At 35.9% G+C, this 20,267-nt stretch overlaps 1 protein-coding gene and 1 non-coding gene across 2 annotated transcripts; both read left to right on the top strand.

The window, feature by feature from the left end:
- Positions 1-277: 277 nt before the first annotated feature.
- LOC126724933 (serine/threonine-protein phosphatase BSL3) lies at positions 278-16,734 on the top strand. Its single transcript, XM_050429352.1, has 21 exons — positions 278-1,240; positions 2,537-2,597; positions 2,726-2,804; positions 2,894-2,973; positions 3,063-3,157; positions 3,309-3,408; positions 4,826-4,895; positions 5,505-5,606; positions 5,696-5,777; positions 8,345-8,524; positions 9,323-9,584; positions 9,689-9,926; positions 10,032-10,202; positions 11,118-11,356; positions 13,488-13,572; positions 13,669-13,767; positions 13,851-14,050; positions 14,146-14,221; positions 14,883-15,018; positions 15,111-15,250; positions 16,000-16,734. The coding sequence occupies exons 1-21, from the start codon at positions 793-795 to the stop codon at positions 16,081-16,083; spliced, it is 3,027 nt and encodes a 1,008-aa protein (XP_050285309.1). The 5' UTR covers positions 278-792; the 3' UTR covers positions 16,084-16,734.
- A 2,417-nt stretch (positions 16,735-19,151) lies between these two features.
- On the top strand, positions 19,152-19,225 carry TRNAI-UAU (transfer RNA isoleucine (anticodon UAU)). Its single transcript has one exon. It is a non-coding gene; the product is annotated as a tRNA-Ile (tRNA).
- Positions 19,226-20,267: the final 1,042 nt, after the last annotated feature.

A 20,267-nucleotide genomic window follows, 5' to 3' on the forward strand; every position in this document is an offset into this window, starting at 1 on the left:
GAACCGGTAATCACCGTTAATAGTTTTATTCGTTCCCGGTTTATCCGGTAACACTTCTTTCTGTTTGCCGTCGCAACCACCACTCTGGCGGCGCATCTTACCGGCTAATTACGGTAATAAATCTAGAGAGAGAGAGAAAACAAAGAAACAAAAAAAAAAGTTTCAAACAAAATTGGAAAACAACGCACCATTTCTAGAGAGAGTAAGAGAGAGACATAAATACAACACCACCACGCCATTCTCTCAAAAAATACGTACATTTGGAGAGAGAGAGAAAGGAAAAGCAAAAGCAATAGAAATAAAATAAGAAATACTTGTATTACACTATACAATAATATTATAATTTAATTCCTAGAGAGAGAAAGCGAGCGATTGGTAGAGAGAAAGTGAGGGATTTTTAGAGAGAGAGACACACAGAGATTGGTATTTTTTCTCACTTTGATGTGCTTGTTCGTCCTTTTGAGATTTTCTGTGTCCCGTTTTTCATTTCCTTGAGGTTCTTCACAGAGAGAGAGAGAGAGAGAAAGAGATAAAGAGAGAAAAGCCTCGATAACTTTCTCTTTGCTTCGAACTTTCTTTGAAAATTTGCGTGGTTTTTTCTCGGACTGAAGAATCGAGGATCTGAGCTAGGGTTTTTTTCTTTTGTCTGTGAATTCTTCGAGTTGCGAGAATCGTTGACGGCAACGGGGATTTTGATTCCAAAAGTGGATCAAAATGTTGATTAGAAATGCGAATTCGGGATAATTGTTGCTCCGATCTTGAACGTAGGGCTCGAATCGAGGGATTGAAGCAATGGATGTGGACTCGTCGTCGATGGTGCCGGAGACCGATCACGATCCCGCGGTGCAGAACCACAATACGCCGTCATCTCCGGCTGCAATGGAGAGAGAACAACTAGGCGAGTCGTCGCCGGCTCAGACTCCGGCTCAACAACCTCCGCCACAACCACTACAGCAGCAGCAGCAACAGCAACCGCAATCTCCACCGCCGGCGCAGCAGAGCCCGGTGGTTGGACCGAGGCACGCGCCGACTTATTCGGTGGTAAATGCGGTCATAGAGAAGAAGGAAGACGGTCCGGGACCGAGGTGCGGTCACACGCTCACGGCAGTGGCTGCGGTCGGCGAGGAAGGCGCGCCTGGGTACATTGGACCAAGGCTGATTTTGTTCGGCGGTGCCACCGCGCTCGAGGGCAATTCTGCCGCCACTGGAACTCCTTCGTCAGCCGGAAGCGCTGGAATCCGTATGGTTTCTCATTCCAATTTGCTCAGTTCGATTGCTATTTATTATTGGTTCCTTGTTGGCTTATAGTTAATACAAGTTCTTAAAAAGGAGCTATTTTCTACTTTTAGATTTTGGTGTAGCATGAGGAAACCCTAATTTTCTCAGTGAGTTGAATTTATAGTAAGTCAAAGTCATCGAAGCTTCATAGTTTGGTCGTCTTGTTGATTTTATGTTGTGAAAAACCCTAACTTTAACATTCTTCGGAGGGTGAACCTAGCTTTGTCTTACAGATCGTGGTTGTTCTATTATTGGATTATAGAGTAGCATTTGTTACTGTTTTGAAACTTTGGTTGTTCAAGTGGTGTGTGATCCCTAGTTTTGCCAGATTCCAGTGAGTCATAAATTTGTGTTGATATCATTCATGATATTGGTAACCTTCAAATTGTATTGATTTTGTGACTAGATGGTATTCTCTTCTCCATAAGTGAGGTATGGAGCGTTAAGGTTATTGGGTCAGTCGAATCAGTCCTCAATAGATGTGTGTTGTATTTATCTATCCAAAAAAAGAAAAAAGAAAAAAGAGAAGGGGATGTGTCACGTTCACCTAGTATGTTTTGAATCCATGAACTCCCTTGCTATCTGTTCTTGCAAGGGAAGGAGGCACCGATTTACTTACTTACTTAATTTTAGAGTTTTTAGGTTTTGTTATCAATTTTGGCGTAACAACTCTAAATTATATTTTGTTTTTGACATCTAACCCTATGTTTGGATGAGGGGAGTTGGGAGGGGAGGAGAGGAGAAAGGGGCTGAAATATACGAATTTAACCACACTCCAAATTATGTTATGGTTTTGACAGATGACCCTACATTTGAATGGAGGGAGAGTGGACTATATTCCGGTCACCTTCTTGTCTCATCTCCTCCCCCGTCTCCCTCCGTTCCAAACATGCCTTTAGTAAATTTGATCCCTTGTATTGTCGAATCCCAATGAATTCATGCCAAGTAATTATTGCTGTTGTTTTGAATTCCAATGAATACAAGTGGTATAGTAGGCATAGCTTGTCAGATTCTAATAATTCATTGACATTTCTTTGTTCTTTTGTTATTATTTATGGTGCCAAGAAACCTTGTTTTGTTGTTTTATCTAAGTGTTTGATTAAAGAAGCCAGCATCATAATATGATATGATATATATTTATAATTTACCAAATGGAATTCCAAATATTGGTTCGTTTTAATTCATGGATTCTTGTTTTCATGAAATTGACCCATTCTTGAATCTTTATTGAATATTAACAATTTTACTTGGATTGCAGGACTAGCAGGTGCTACAGCTGATGTGCACTGTTATGATGTATTAACAAATAAATGGTCTAGGTAAGCCTAGGAATCTCACCTCATCAGCCTATGGCTATACACAACAGTGCATTATTAGCTACAGTTAAATAGTGCATTTCTACCCTGCTTGAACTTATTTTAGTGCTTATAATAAACCTTTTTTGCAGGATCACTCCATTTGGAGAGCCGCCTACACCAAGGGCTGCCCATGTGGCCACTGCTGTGGGAACTATGGTAGTTATTCAGGTTAGCATGCAGTATATTATCCTTTTAGTAATCATTTTGACCAAGTCACAGTTTTAGTTCTTACTGTAGACTTTCATATTTTGAAACAGGGTGGAATTGGTCCAGCTGGTTTGTCTGCTGAGGATCTTCATGTTCTTGACCTGACACAGCAACGACCCCGATGGCATAGGTAGACTCATAATTTCGTAAATATGTGCTTTCTCATTTTTCTATATATATTCTGCAATTTATTCATTATGAATGGTTGATATCTTGTAGAGTTGTTGTTCAAGGCCCTGGACCAGGGCCACGTTATGGACATGTGATGGCTTTGGTGGGGCAAAGGTATCTCATGGCAATTGGTGGGAATGATGGTAATTCACTCCGCATTCAAGCCTCATCTTTTTTTTTGGGGAGGGTGGGGATAAACCAAATTCATACTGTGCATTGGTTACATAAAAAAAACCAGAGATGCATATGTTGAGTGTTAATTGGACATAAACAGTATTGTTGTGTGCTTTTCAGGCAAGCGGCCTTTGGCTGATGTATGGGCACTGGACACAGCTGCCAAGCCATATGAATGGCGAAAGTTGGAACCAGAAGGAGAGGGTCCTCCTCCTTGCATGTAAATCTCTCTCTCTCTGAATGGGCCCAAACACAAAGTTATAAATCGTCACATTTATATGTGATATCCAATACTTTACCTGAGTTTTTTTTATTGAACCTTTGCATATAATGTTTATTTGCTGTATGTCTTGCCTTTAAAAGTGTTAATGAGCAATAAATTGCACAGGCTTGTTAAGTGAATGACCTTCATTTAGTCATTATTTTGTGACACATCTTTAGCCTTGGGTATATTACTAATTACAGTTTAAGTGATTTTCTAGGTTTTTGACTGGGATGATTTGTCATTCAGACATAACATGTTCACATTGCTAATTGTAGTTTTAGTACTAGTTAGAGACAATTGATATATCTAAGCTTTTATTTAAGTTAGCTGGACATAATATATTCACTTTACTGGTGATGGTTCTTGTGTAAGTTACTAGTTAGAGATATGGAGTCTTGGTGGTGATAAATTACACGAATTTATTTAAAGCTTTTAATGAAGTTAATCTATTCATTTGCTAGACATAGAATGTAACATAAGATATGACTGTGTTTCTAAAAACGCCTAATCTAGAAGTTGTGGTTGGTATTGTTTCTTTCCATACTTTGTGCATGTTTAGGGTCTAGGACTTTGGGCTAACTTTCTTTTGTGCCAGTTTTTTGAATAAATGGAAAGAAGGCTGTTCCATGTCCTTGCATGTTGTTTCAAAATCCAGTGTTAAGTTTATAGCTAGTTTGAAAAAGTTTATACTAGAATGGTGGAAGAGAGGAGTATGCTGAATCAAGAATGTTCTTTTGTCATTCCTTTGATTGGTCTATGGTCTGAACTGGATGGCACTTCAGTTATTGCTTCTCTTACAATTGCTGGCAGTTATTGATGATATGGATTACTGACCACCTCATGTCCAGAAAGTAGACAATCTTTAACTGCCTTGTGACTTTTATTTTTATTTTTATTTTGCTGTGTTGACACTTTTCAGTTGAGATTGGACTTTTGCTAGAATTGGACGAGAAGGACTGTAGGGCTTAGAAAATAAAGTGCCATATAATTTGAATTTTTTTCTCTAGCCTTGCAATTTTGTGACCTTTTGGAAGGATACACTAGGATAGCTTTTGGAAACAGCATTTAGTTTCCTGACGGATGCTCTTTGTTATAATTGTTTGTCATTTTATACTTTCAGATAACAGTTAGTCCTGGCTTGTGTTACATGTGTTTCTTGTGTCACGTGCATGCATTTTTCTATTCACAAGAGTTTCTCGTTTCCTCATTGAGAAAGCAGTAAACATTTGTCGCACTCAATAGGTTATGATATCCACATTTTTTTTAAAGTTCTTATCACTTGTTGAACATGTGAAAATGATGTTATGATTCATGAATAGCTTGTGTGCATGTTATTGATTTGAGCCCTCATTTACCCAATATGTCTGATTAGGTATGCAACTGCAAGTGCACGCTCTGATGGTCTTCTTCTGCTTTGTGGAGGAAGGGATGCAAACAGTGTGGTGAGTCAAAAAATTCTAACTAGCATCATCTTAAAATTTTGGTATGTAGCATTTCATAACTTGGCTTGGCTTGTTGTCACTCGATTCTAATTGCCTAAGATGTGATGCAGGCAGTGAGAAGCTAGTTTTTTATTTTATTTTTTTAAAGGATTTAGGGGTATTTTTTGTATTCATATTCATGTAATGGGCTAGGTCTTATTTTAATTTTTATTACATTACTGTGTTTTTATTTGTGTTCTCATAGTTATTTCAGAGCCTATTAAATCTGAGTTCTGTTATGGTTAGTTGTTAGTTTATTTATATTGATGTAATGTTTTCCATTCAATGAAGAATATGTTTTGCTAAAATTCCAGAAGTAATGGATCTTTGTTTGGTGGCTTTTAAAATCAGTTGTTAAATTACTCACACACATTTGTCTAGGAATGCTCATTTATATCTGTAGAATTCATTCTTTTTTCAAGGCTATTGTGTTTTAACGTTGCGTGCACAATAGTGCTGAAGCTGGTTACCAAAATTCTTGTTTCTTATTTAACAGTGTACTCCTTTTCTGCTTAAGTTTGAAGTTTGGTTAACCTGAATATTGTTTCTTGCTCTCATGATTACTTGCAGCCACTAGCAAGTGCATATGGACTTGCTAAACATAGGGATGGCCGATGGGAGTGGGCAATTGCCCCGGGTGTCTCACCATCTCCAAGATATCAACATGCAGCAGTGGGTTTTGTTTTTTTTAAATTTTGTTTGGTTGACTACCTGATTTATTTTTATAAGAAGATGAATCACATGGCCACATATGTTTTCAGGTCTTTGTTAATGCAAGGCTTCATGTGTCTGGAGGTGCACTTGGTGGGGGACGCATGGTGGAAGACTCATCAAGTGTTGCAGGTACCTGATTTGGTCTTTACATACTTGAGTTCTGATCTGGGTACGGTTGAGACAGTGGCCTTTTAAAACATAAGTCAAATGTGCATTGCTAGGATTGTCAGGTTAACTTTTGTGAGCTTAGCCTGGTTTAAGCTCAGCTTGTGACTAAGTTTTCCCTAAAAAATGTTGACCCAGCTTTTTCCCCTGATAAGTAAGTATTGGCTCAAAAGGGAGGGGAAGGGGAGATTCAAACCAGTGACCTCTGCTTCATTAGGATGGTCCCCAGCTGATTGGGCTACCCCTTGGGGTAAACTCAGCTGTGCCTAGATAGAGCTCAAATAAAACTTATTGCTAGCAATTTTGTGCGTAATAGTAAGTTTTTTAGCATACTTAGCAAACCAATGGTTATATGACCATGTCATGGTGTTTATTTATGTTTTTTGTCAATGGTTTTGAATTGAACTAAGGATAGTGGCGGAGCCAGGATTTGATGCCATGGGGAGCAAAATTTATAAGCCACAAACACATGCTCATGAATACTTGAGGCCAACCTAAATAATAAAAAAACAATTTATGTGAATAATAAGCAATATTTTAATGCCAAAAAAAAAAAAAATTTGTTGTGTTTATCTGTTAAATGTTTTTTACACAAGCATAAGTCATTTTGTGGGTTTTTTTGTTTTTGTTTTTGTCTTTTTAAGTCAAGATTCCACTTACTATTTATATGAAAAAGGTTGTTAATAGTTAGACTAACCTCAAGTGCAACTTATGTGAATTCTAATGCTAATATATTAATTAATATTAACTCATAAAATAATCAAATTGTAACATTTTTAACAATATATTGTAAATATAGATGATCTTGAAATTTCATATTTCACTTTAAAACAGTTTAAATTTTGGAGATTATCATGTAATCCTTCTCATATTTTATTACTTATACACAAGTTTACTTAAGAATAATAAATTATTACATTGTGAATTGTATTTTTTATAATTTTTATCACTTTTGAAAGGTAATAATAATTTTTTTTTTAACATTTATTTTCCTTTTATAGGTTTTGAATCTTTAAGATACATTGATAAAAATAAGAAAGGTTTTCCTTAAATGAAGTTTAACATATGAAGGAAATAATATGCTACTAATCATGTATAATAGAAAAAAATATAGAAAGAAAATAAAAAAGTCAAATTCTAATATGCGTAGGGAGCAAATTCGTGAACATATATATGGGTAAGGATATTTGGGTGGGGCCTAGCTTCACCCTTGATTGATAGTGGAAAAATATGACGGTAATTTATTGAAGAGATGCTGGACATGGGTCTGTTGGTGCTTCCTTATATTTTAAGGTGGGTGACACTAATTTATCTCAGCTGAGAATCTAACAGCTTCGTATTACATATTTGGAGAAAATGGAAGGGATATTGCATATGAGGTGCATCTAGGGAAAAATATACAAATTTTATTTAGAATGTTGAGGTTTCTGGCCTCTATTTTGACCCTTTCTTTACCCAACTGTGAGGATAGATCATTATGCTTTCTCTAGGACATGACTGTGAGGTTTAAGTTGGATGGATATTCAACTCTTAGGGTTTGGAAAATTTCTCTGAGTAGTCATATAGGTTTTAACTAACCAAAAAAAGAATAAAAAAAGAATAAGAGCAGTCATATTTGATTTAGTATGCTCTTCTGTGTGCCATTGATCCTTAATTTTGTGCCCAGTTGTTCTGATCTCATGCTGTTAGGTATGCTTTTCCCCTTACCTCTTGGATGTATGTTTTTCCATATCTGTCTATAATGATCAGTATTGTGTTGGTTTTAGAAAGTTAGTTATTGTATCTAGTTCTTTTTCCTTTTAAGATGTCATTGTTCAACTTGTGCTATCTTGTCACTGTTAGGGTCTGATGGATTTGTCTTACTTTCCAAGACAAACTGAAGTGATAGGTTCTCTTTTGACATTTTTTTGGATAAGTAATAAAATCAAGAAAAGAGCACCAAAAAGGGCGCGACCCTAGTACGTGGGGTGTATACTGAGAAAAAGCCCAAACAAAAAGGGGAAGAAAAAGAAAAATAGATGCAAAGAAGACTGAAGTTTCTAGGAATCCAACAACTCTAGAAAGTCCATAGTAGAAAAGGAGGTTGGTATTAAAGTCCAATCATAAAGGGTCTTCAAGAATAAGAACTTCAAATCAAGCAAGTTCTGCTCTTTCCCTTCAAATTAATCTTACGCTAACTAACTTTGTGAGTTTGAAGTAGGGATTTGTTGTTCAAAGTGTCGCGCTTTATTCTACTGCTGGTATTAAATATAATTATGACACTTATCAAAAAAAAAAAAAAAAAAAAAAATATATATATATATATATATATAATTAATAATTATGACCCTGTGCTACCTTAAAATAAATACTAGAGGTATACTTGTAGAAAAATATTGGGAAATTCATTATAATTTTAGTTTGATTGTTACATGTATCACCAAAAGAATTGTTGCTGTTATGCTGAAGGAAGTTTATTTTTTACTCTCTCTTTTAAAGATGATCCACCCAAAGATATCTTACAAAACTTTCATCTTCCTTCCCTTTTGCAGTGTTGGATACTGCAGCAGGTGTGTGGTGTGATACAAAATCTGTTGTTACTAGTCCTAGGACAGGACGATACAGTGCTGATGCAGCTGGTGGAGACGCTGCAGTTGAATTGACAAGGCGTTGCAGGCATGCAGCTGCTGCAGTTGGTGACTTAATATTTATTTATGGTGGTTTACGTGGTGGTAAGAGATGAATCTAATTATTTCAAATCTTGCATCATTCTGTCTTCTAATAGCTTCACTTATGCTGATCTTAATGTAGAAATGTAAGCCACTTAAAAAGTATTGCATGATTAACTTGAGTGATGTAAAATACATTTCATCTGGTTCTTGAGGTCAATTTAAGCGCCATAGATATGGTGGTGGGACAAAGTCTTCTCCTCCAGACTGGGTTGGGTAAATCTCCTCCAACCCATTGCATGACGGTTAAAGATATTGAACATTAGGCTCTTAATGAGTGAGTACCATGGTAAATAGGTTCTGTGTTGCTGAATGATTAGAATTTCACTTTTATATAGAACACATTTTTGCAGTCTGTGATTTAGGGTGAAAATTGGAAACGGGTAGGATTGGAATATTTAAAATAAAATGTTGAAAGTTTGGATAAGGAGGTTGTATTGGAGGATAATGTACCTGCATTAATGATGGATGAGATATGGAATTAAATGGCTTTCTTTTATTCTTGGCATCAGAATGTTATCCTAACCAGATATTTCCTTAAGTGCCTATGTTCTTCTGAACTCTTTTTCCTCTCTTTTTTGGTCATAAATTGTGGCAAGCAAATGTGTTTATCTTGCAAGCTAACAATATTTAGAGTTTGGTCCTCCATGTAGGACTTAATACACTTTTCTGGATGGTGATGTTTAAAAGCTTTTCTATTTTGGATAGTGGAGTTCACCTTGTATTTTATGTGTTGGTGAGCTGATGATTGTCAAAGTTGATAATACTTAAGCAAAATGATTTGTTGTGTTTATTCTATAGGGGTGTTGCTTGATGACCTACTTGTTGCTGAAGATCTGGCTGCTGCTGAAACAACAAGTGCTGCTTCACATGCTGCAGCTGCGGCTGCTGCAGCTAATGTTCAAGCAGGGCGGTTACCTGGAAGGTTCATTGATGAAAGGACAAGGCAAACAATGCCTGAAGCAGCTCCTGATGGTTCAGTTGTGTTGGGGAATCCAGTTGCCCCTCCTATAAATGGTGACATGTATACTGATATAAGCACAGAAAATGCCATGGGATCGAGGTTGGCTAGTTATAGAATTTGTATTTGCATTGGATGTTAGTTATTGATTTGTAGCTCGTTATCTTATTTATTCAAAAAGCATTTGGATGTGGATTTTTATGCAGGAGAATAAGCAAAGGTGTTGAGTATTTGGTTGAAGCATCAGCAGCAGAAGCAGAGGCTATCAGTGCTACATTGGCCGCTGCCAAGGCACGGCAAGTTAATGGAGAGGTTGAACTGCCTGACAGAGATCGTGGGGCAGAGGCTACCCCTAGTGGAAAACAGATATCTACCTTAATTAAGCCTGATTCAGCTGGATCTAATAATCTTGCTCCAGCTGGAGTTCGGCTGCATCACAGAGCTGTCAGTATTAGTTTTGGATAATATTTTGAACATTATCTCAAGCCAATTTTATTATGGAAATGTATATTTGTGCCTCTGCTGATGTTTTCTTGAATGTGTTGTCAGGTTGTTGTAGCTGCAGAGACTGGTGGAGCTTTAGGTGGCATGGTCAGACAGCTTTCAATTGATCAGTTTGAAAATGAAGGCAGGCGGGTCAGTTATGGGACCCCAGAGAGTGCAACTGCTGCTAGAAAACTATTAGATCGACAAATGTCCATCAATAGTGTACCCAAAAAGGTATAATGGACCTAGTTATACACTACAATATAATTATCATTGTAAATAGATGCATATTTTTTTGATGTAGAATAATGAAACAATAAACCTGGACCTGTGCAGCCTACCACAATTAGATGGAAAAATTACTACTATTATTTTATATGTTTACTCTTATATTTTACTCTATACGGGGTTGATGTCTCTATAAATGAGACCTGGATGGCTTTTCTTTTGTTGTTTAATCAAAGGAAATAAAAATGTCCATGTCAAATGGTTCAAAAAATTTCAGTTTGTATGCTAATATTTATGTTTGCAACAAGTTCGGGTTGAGTTGAGATCATCTGAATTTTACATTAAGATGTGTATCTCTTTGCAACTGCTTGGCTTTACTGGTTACTTTTACATGTCTTTTTAGATTGATGTAGTATACTGATGATGTGTTGAAAATTGGAATTTCATTAATCAATAGAAAAAGAATATGTTTTTTAGTTAAGAAAAAATGCATGTTAAAGAAATCATGCCTTGGAATGAACTTCCTAATTACTAATTAAATAATTTGCAACCATGATCCTTCTTGGCTTGTGGGCCCCTACATCATCAAGTGTCTGAAATTTATATGCATTCCAAGATGCATGTTAATGATTACATCTCTAAGAATATATTTTTGAGTTATTTTGTTTTGCTTCCATGTTGTTTATGTTTCCTGTTGGGTATACATATGTATATCAGTCATATATATCTCCCTTTGAATTTCAAGACAGCGGGTAAGTTGCTGAATCAGTGAACTCTTCTCCCAACCAATTTTTAGGTCAATCTATCTCTTTTCCTTATCTCCCACTTATGCTATTTTAAGTTTACTTATAAAAGATTAATGTTCTTTATTTTTTTTTTTTTTTTTTTTTAAAAAGTTCCCTTTTTCCCATATCTTATTAGGTCATAGCAGCACTTCTAAAGCCTCGTGGCTGGAAGCCTCCAGTTCGCCGACAATTTTTTTTAGATTGCAATGAATTAGCTGATCTCTGTGACAGTGCTGAGCGGATATTTTCAAGTGAACCAAGTGTTTTACAGCTCAAGGCTCCCATCAAGATATTTGGTGATTTGCATGGGCAATTTGGGGATCTCATGCGCCTTTTTGATGAATATGGATCACCTTCAACTGCTGGGGATATCGCGTAAGTTATCTGATTAGTTAAAATTCTTTTGTATCAAGCATAGTAGTTCATATGGGCCAATGAACTCTAGCCCAAATAGCACTTCCCCCCCTTTAAGAACAGGTGGAGGGTAAAGACATGGGTTCAAGACCCTTTGGGTGCATATGAAACTTATGGAGCATTACAGTGAACTTAGGGCCCAAATTTATGCGTATAGACTGGGTGGCAGATTAAACCCTGAGAGCTGAAATGTGATGGAAATATTTCGTTATATCTGTCTTCTTACTTTTTACCTTGTTTTGGCACTTTCAGGATTCCCTATGATTATTCCTGAACTAGCCTTTGTATGAATGAAACATACACATACCATGGGTGTGTGCACACACTTTTATGTACTTGTGTGTTATTTTATGTTTGTGGAGGACTTCATGATCTTATGTTTTCTCTCAATAGATTTGTTTTCAATTCTGACGAAGTTCAAATGTAATATTCTAAACCTTTTATACTTTCTTCACTGAGTGAAACCTTCGTGCATCGGTGAAATGTACCCACTTGTCATCTGATTTTAGTTTGAAACTTGTGGTTGAAGAACTTGATTTTGTGTGTATCATTTATTGGTATACAAAATTGACACTGAGCTTATATGCTGTGGGTAACTTGGTTGTTGGACTTAAGGCATGTATTATTGATAGAGTTGTCTTGACTTAGAATTACCTGCCTTGTGGCACAAAAAAAATCAAGTATTGCTTTAGGAAATTAGATTATTTTCTACTAAGATAACCCAATTTTTTAAGCATTATTTATCTTGGAAAAAAAAAAAAACTCATCTATTTAGTTTACAGCTTACTTCAACTCCTTCCCCAAGCCCCAAAAGTTTATTCTGAAATATTTTACCTGAAAAGTGAGTTCAGTTTGTGAAAATCTATGTGGGTTTAAGATAATGGTCTCTACTAAGGAATGTGAATCAAGTCCCAAATTTATAGCAAGCATGAAACTCGGTCATGGATGCAAATAATCCGAGGGCGGATTCTTGATTTTGACCAGATGTGCCGCTATAGGACAGCACTTAAAACTAATGATTAGGGATTGCTGACAAACAATGTAGGTGACCTAGTGCCTTGCTTATAAGTTTTGTGGAAGGGAAGGTAGAATTAAGGCATATCAGGAGTAAAGGTTGGATTGAAAAAGTATTTTAGGGGTTATGGGTTGTAATAAAGAAGAGAAAGTTGCATGGATTTTTGGGGAGAGGAAATTTAACGGTTTTCAAGAATAACAACTGTATTCTGTATAACAGTAAGGTTAGGGGTTTGTGATCAAAGGATGGTCTTAGGAATGTGATTGTTTCAAAAAGATGGCTGGCTGTGCGTTCAAAATTGACTGTTTAGTTCTGGATATCAATAGAGGAGAAATCTTCAAATCTGAACTAGTAGAAGTTTAAAGAAGAAGAGAGAGAACCTGAAAGTTTGATGATTGGCTTGTAGCATCTTACCTTGAAGAATTTACTGGTCTCACCATCAAAATGGTGTGTACTCTGCAAAATGGTTTTCATGATCAGACTTAGTTCCTGTTAACAAGATAGTTCATACAGAAGCAAAACTATATAAATTAAATTAGAAACTCCTATTTGGACAGAGAACTTTGAACTTTCTATAACTGAACAAACCCTGGAATAATCTCAAACAAGAATAGATTAGCCAAGACTCATATCAAGTAGGAGTCTCTAGTTTAAAGGATGTGCTAAATGTGATACAGAAGAACGCAAATTAAAAACGATTAAATACCCCTTACGAAATGTTCAGTGTTTTCTAATTTAAAGAGGCTGGAGCCATGTTGGTTGGTCATGTCCATCAAAAACATTTCTGCATTACTCCAATACCCATTGGATTTGAAAATATTTTTGGAAGCAATCTTCAGTTTATCGCGCTATTCAACATCCACGCATCTTTGGTCTTCACAGTCTCAGTTCATTTATGTTTCTAAAGCATCTCATTAGATCATGGATGTTAGCTTGTTCTTTTTATGTTTTTATCAGTAAATCATTGGCTCATTTTTCAAGAGTGATATTAGTTTAGCTCACTGCTTTGCATTATAGACAAGTCTATACTTGGACACTTTGTTCCCATTATGCTGATTTTGTATGGTTGACTATCAGATATATCGATTATCTCTTCTTAGGAGATTATGTTGACCGAGGTCAGCATAGCCTGGAAACCATTACTCTCCTGCTTGCTTTGAAGGTAGTTTTTGTGTTAATTATGTTTTTGATGCATTCCTATCACTTTGTCTTGGAACTTGATGGTCCAAGAATTATGTAACTTACATCAATTTTGCAGGTGGAGTATCAACACAATGTACATTTAATTCGTGGGAATCATGAAGCTGCAGATATTAATGCTCTTTTTGGCTTTCGGATTGAGTGCATTGAGCGCATGGTATATATTAAATGCATTAAATAATGTCTGTGCTATCTTGCATCAACTGGTTGGAGCTAACAACTTTGTAACTTGCTGAACAGGGTGAGAGAGATGGAATATGGGCATGGCATCGGATAAACCGATTGTTCAATTGGCTTCCGCTGGCAGCTCTAATTGAAAAGAAAATCATCTGTATGCATGGTGGTATTGGTCGATCTATAAATCATGTGGAACAGATTGAGAATCTTCAGCGTCCAATTACAATGGAAGCAGGCTCAATTGTGCTTATGGATTTATTGTGGTCAGTGAATGTCTAAGCTGTTTCAGTTTGGTGTGTGATAATGTTTGTGAGTCTTGTTGATTCATCAATGACATTTTAATATGCTTTCCCCTCAGGTCTGACCCGACAGAAAATGACAGTGTGGAAGGATTGCGACCTAATGCCAGAGGTCCGGGGTTAGTTACTTTTGGGGTGAGTCTTGTTTTATAGCTTCTATTGTCGTATTTATGAAGCATTCTAGCTTTCAAGTATATGTTGAAAGAAGTGTCCTATGATTTATGTGTTGATATATTCCAAGATGAGAGTATCTTTGAATACATTGATTCCAACTTGTGTCAAAGGTTTTAAAAGTAAAAGCACATTTAACAAGTTTGTAAGAGGCTCGAGATTAATGTCTATGTTGACAGTTCTCTCTTTTTAATATCAATGAATCTTTATTACTTATCCAAAAAAAAAAAACCTGCCACAACCCTCATCTTTTTTTTCCGGACTTGAGACTGGCTGTGAACAAAGTGAGGTTCTCTTCTATTTTAATAAATTTTTATTACTTATATTAGAAAATGCTTCCATTTATCTTCCCCTCCGGCCTGTTTGAGTGCTGTATTATAATTATAAACATTTGAAATTTTTAGAAATAATTTTCTCATGATAGACTTGGAGAACTCATCCATTGTTTACGGTATTTTTTACCTGTATAATCTTGGGCTTTGGTTTAGGTCATAAGCAGGTTGTGTGTATTTGGAATAGGTCTTGAATTCTAATCTTAATAATTATTAGTTGCCATTTTTTTTTTGGCCGTGTTTTTAAGTTTGTGTCTGCGTGTTATGCTCATTAAAAGGGTTTGCTGTTGTAGCCTGATCGTGTCATGGAATTCTGCAACAACAATGATCTTCAGTTGATTGTACGAGCACATGAATGTGTAATGGATGGATTTGAGCGTTTTGCCCAGGGACATTTGATTACACTTTTCTCAGCTACCAACTACTGTGGTACGTTCCTGGTCTTTGTGACTATTTATGCATTTTTTAAGCTCCTTAGATGATTTAACATTTTTAAGTTTGGCTCTTGCCCCTTTCGACAGGTACTGCAAATAATGCAGGAGCAATCTTAGTTTTGGGTAGAGATTTGGTGGTGGTTCCAAAACTTATTCATCCCTTGCCACCAGCAGTTTCATCGCCAGAAAATTCACCGGAACGTCATATAGAAGATACATGGATGCAGGTGATGTCTCTTTGTGTGTGTGTGTGTGTGTGTGTGTATAGAAGGTTGGGTTCAAGTTGCAGTTGGTTTAACTTTTGGTAATGTTACACTATTCAATAATTTTTTTATTGGATGTTTATTTTGACAAATTCACGGTTGGATTACATTCTCTTCTTATACCTTTCATACTTGCAAAATTTTAAGATGATAGATATCTCATCTATAAAATGTTAACTTGGTAGTTTTTTTTTTAGTGGTTACACCATGTGTAAGTTGATCTTATATGTGTGGGTGCATGTTAGGTGTAAGTTATACTCTGTGTAACTTCAACAAAAATCATTCCATCACTTTATAGTTCACATCATATTAATATTTAGTCAATTCCACCTATGCAATTTATGTAGAGAAATTTATGTTCTCTACATGCTTTTTGTTAACATGCACACTAATTTTCATATAAATTTATTCTTATTTACTACCCAATTCATATATTCATGCATCTAGTAATTTTTTTTAATTATTTTTTATTTTGAAGAATTTATAAATGAGAGGGTTCTTAATCATTGATCATCAAGCTTGATGGGTATGGAGAAATCATATATTCTAATAATAGATTTGATGAAATACTGGTATTAGATGGTGTAGTATTAGTTGCTAGTTACAGACTTACGGTAGGGGTGTAAATTGAATGTATGTGTGTGTGCACGACCTAAAATTGCTACATTGTTTTGGTATTAATCCTCCTCTACTCTTTTTTTGAATGAGATCAGGAGCTGAATGCTAACAGACCTCCAACACCAACTAGAGGCCGTCCTCAAGTAACAAATGATCGAGGCTCTCTTGCTTGGATATAATATATTGGTCCAAATTGTTTCCCTATGTTACTTTCACGCGTATGCTACCACGTGGGGTTGCATTTCTGTATAGAGCATGATGACATATGACAGGAATTACCGTACTTGTGATCTTGGTTCCCTGAAGAAAATTGGAAGGCTTTCTGAATTTTGGGTTTCTCGCCACACGGTTGGTGGACCTTAACATGAAGATGCGAGTTTGGAGAACCAGGTTGCAGGCGGCTGTAGGTTTTCTTTGATGTGCTGAAACTTGAAAGTTACAATATGGGTCGAGCCCCCCCTTTGTAAATTGAGCCACAGGCAGGTAGAGGTCAGTCTTGGTTGTTTCTTCCTATGGGTTGGTAGTGATGGGTATTTTTCTCATTAATTATATTATTTTTATTTCTTGTTTTAGGCCTATTATTTTTTCTCTTTTTGAGAGGACACGAGGTCTTTATATGTGATGGTGAGATATATAATCTTTGTGGGCATCCGTGTATCATAGAGGTGTTGCTTGGTGTATTTTTCATCTCTGCTTTGTACAATGTAACTTCTGTGTGAAGATAAGTAACGTTTTTGCCCGCCACATGAAAAATATGAAGTTTTGGCCATAGAATGTTGTATCTTGTTTTCTATTGCAAAGAATTAGAGATGTAGCTTTAGCTTTATTTATCTGTGATGTCGTAGTTTTGTTTTTTCTATTCTATTCTCTCTCTCTCTCTCTCTCCCTCTCTCTTCAAGTTTGACAAGCAGCTTGATTTTGATTTCCACGCAAATGCAACTGTGCTTGTCAAAATGCAGTACACAATAGATTTTTTTTTTTTTTTTTTAAAGAAGCCGAGAAACCCCTAATTCCTTCGCGTTTATTACCAACTTCTAAAATCCCTCATCTGTTGGGGAAATAGAGAGGTCCGTGGGCTTGGAAATTTAAAAGTAACACATAACAGTGATACTGACAGGCTTGCCTCACGAGGGATTTGAAACCGTGAATCAGTCCATTAGGAAAATAGGATGAGTCTTGCTCAAGTGTGGCCTTTTGATCCTTTAATCCAACTTGACTGCGGCTGCGATCTTGATTAGCTTGGTAGTAGTTGCGGTTCGATTCTTTTGCTTGGGAAAGGAGAGTGTCTTATGTCATTTAAAATTTCATTGCACTAAATGAAGAAGAAAAAATGATGTGACACCATAGATACAACAATTGCATAGTGTTCTCTAATATTACGCCAAAAACAATTATAAAATGGTGTTCTCTAATTATATTTCACTACGAAAATATAGGTCTCTGACTATCTCTCAGCACTATTTCAACAAGAACATGGTCATAGCTAATGTCTCTGCCACAAGAAACCATATCAGTCCCAAGAAACCTGTCTGTCATTTGTAGAAGGCCGATGATAAATTAGCAAACCAGGAAATAAAAATGTTAGTATGTGATGACATTCTTTGCTTGCAACATCATTGAAACTTGACTGATGTACTTTTATTACGTAACTTAGAAGTAAATTTGTTCTTTTATTAATATCTATTTTAAGGGATCAAGTTATACTGCATTTGTTTTGAAGTAAAATGTTCTATGGAAAATATTTTCACATTTTCAAGTGTTTGTTTGCATGTAAAATTTGGTCAAACTTATGAAATATTTTTTGTTGACCGTAAAATCCTTTATAAAAAGTTGTAAAATGTTTTACCTTTAATAAAAATTTGGTAAAACATTTTACAAAAATACACAATGACTTCCCTTCATTCAATTGGTGGCTAAGTCATCGGTTCGGTGGGCTATGCAGCTAATGTTGGCAGTTCGATGGTTTGAGTCGTTGCTCTAGCAAACAGTGTGGACAGTTTGGTCACCGGAGTTATCGTTTCAACAACTGGTGTTGGGTACCGTGGTTAGAGCCATTGCTCTGATTACCGATGTTTATAGTCTGGTTACCGAAGACACCATTCTAGCAACCAATGTTAGAGGTTTGATAATTGCAACCGCGTTTTAGTCACTGGTACTGGTGGTCCGGTCATTGGAGAAACCACTCTGGCAACGGCTGCTAGCAATCCAATCATCAGAGCCATTGTTTTGGCTAGTTTTGATGGTTCAATCATCGAACCTCTAGCACCTGTGGGTTCAGTGGTTGAGTCGCTGCTTCAGTGATCGGTGCTATTGGTTTAGTCATCAGAGTTGCTGTTCCAACGATCGATGCTGGGTTCGGTGGCTGGAGCCACCACTCTGACAATTGGTGCCAGCAATTCGATCACTAGAGACATCATTCCGGCAACCAATGCTGAATGTTCAATAATTGGAATTGCTATTCTGGTCATTAGTGCTGGTGGTCACTAAAGAGACTACTTTGGCAATGATTGTCAGCAATCCGGTTGTTAGAGCCATTGTTCTAGCTACCAATTCCAACGGTTCGATCATTGGACCTATGGACTAGTGGCTCTGGTAATTGAGCCACCAATTTTGGTGGTTTGCTTGAAAACTTTTACTTGTCATAAAAAACACTTGAAAATATTTTACTGAAAATGTTTTATATGTAAAATATTTTACTTAAAAAAAAAAAAAAAAAACGAAGCGATAGTGTAACACCACTTCATAGCATTTCATTAGGTTAATATTTTGATAATTCCACTGTTGGATTATATGTTTCTATTTGCTTTTACCATGTATGTCAAATTTCATGTTAATTGGAGTTATTTGCTTTTTAATTAATTAAATCATATTGTGAATATAATTTTAAAATTAAATACTTGAAATTTAAATATTATATGATGAGGTAGTTATTTTCTTCGATGATCTTGATATTTTACAAACATGAAAAGTATAAACAATGCAATGTAATCCAATTGTTAATTGATTAAAATACTCATTTCATAAAAAATTATGAAGAGGTGTAACGTCACAAAGAGTTACATTAAGTAGAACTTTAACATGATTTTTATTTTATTCTTTGATATTAATTGAATTCTGAAAATATTATAAATTTACGCATCATTTTTCATCAATCATTGTATGCATGGGCCGTAGAACTGGTACCGTTATCAAAATTAGATAACAACCTAGCTTCTTAAAGGAATAAGAACGATACACCTAACATCACGGTCCCGTAGCTCAGTTGGTTAGAGCGTTGGTCTTATGAGCCGAAGGTCGCGGGTTCGAGCCCCGCCGGGACCATCTCTTCTCAAATCAGTGTGCGGGTTTTGTTGCATTTTTGAAAACGAAAAAAAAATAAAATACAAGACTGAAGCAAATTTTTTCTTTGCAAGTGTTGATTATATAAAATAAAACAACCAAGACTGTATTTAGTAATTAGTATTCCTTGTAGTGCCCGACTATTTTATCATTTTCTTGGACATCATAAATGTAGCAGGACCCTCGGCATATTTCAAGTTAATGAAAAAAGTTTGGGTAAATTTTATATTTGATCCCTATCTTTTACAATATATTTTAATTTTGTCCATAACCTTTGAATTGTGTCAATTTGGTCCCAAACCTTTTAGTTTCGTGTCAATTTAGTTACTTTTGTTATATCTTGGATGAAAATTGATAACATGTTAAACGGCTAAAATAAAATTTTAGTATATTGTCACATCAACAAAAGCTAATTTTTTATTTTGGCCATTAAACGCGTCATCAATTTTCATCTAAAAAATAACGGTAAGGACTAAATTGACACAGTATTGAAAGATTAGGGACTAAATTGACACAATTGAAAAGTTATGAATTAAATTAAAATATAATATATAGGATAGAAACTAAATATGTAGTTTACCCAAAAAGTTTTTATGAAATCCCTATCCTTGAAACTATACTAGGAAAGGAAAATATAATATGAAATGTCTTCCAATTAGTCACTTTATACAAACTTGTAACTTTTGTGAGGAGCCCCATTTGAAAATTGCTGGATAGAACAGGTGAATAATATGCTGTGCTGAACAATATTAGTATTAACCCGCTTGACACTTTGTTTAGGCTTTTTGTTTCCACAACTCCAGGACCTTATATGGGAAAAGGAACTCAAAAGTTTTTACCTATATAACTGTCAACAAACTAGGCATGCCAATACATAAATATGATATGCCACATGATAAATATGATATGCCGCATGCATTATCACAGGTGAGCAATTTCCGAAACGACAGTGTCTTGCTAATTGCATAGTAGTCTTTGAAAATATACCAAGAAAGTGTTATCCCAGTGAAAATGATTAAAACAA

This window comes from Quercus robur, chromosome 1, assembly GCF_932294415.1.
Source record: "Quercus robur chromosome 1, dhQueRobu3.1, whole genome shotgun sequence".
NCBI lineage: Eukaryota > Viridiplantae > Streptophyta > Magnoliopsida > Fagales > Fagaceae > Quercus > Quercus robur.

Excerpts from the sequence above, each read along its gene's own strand:
- LOC126724933 (XM_050429352.1), top strand. The coding sequence starts at position 793 with ATGGATGTGGACTCGTCGTCGATGGTGCCGGAGACCGATCACGATCCC. Across the intron at positions 9,927-10,031 it reads TTCGGCTGCATCACAGAGCT|GTTGTTGTAGCTGCAGAGAC; the intron begins GTCAGTATTAGT and ends ATGTGTTGTCAG. Across the intron at positions 13,768-13,850 it reads TTGAGTGCATTGAGCGCATG|GGTGAGAGAGATGGAATATG; the intron begins GTATATATTAAA and ends CTTGCTGAACAG.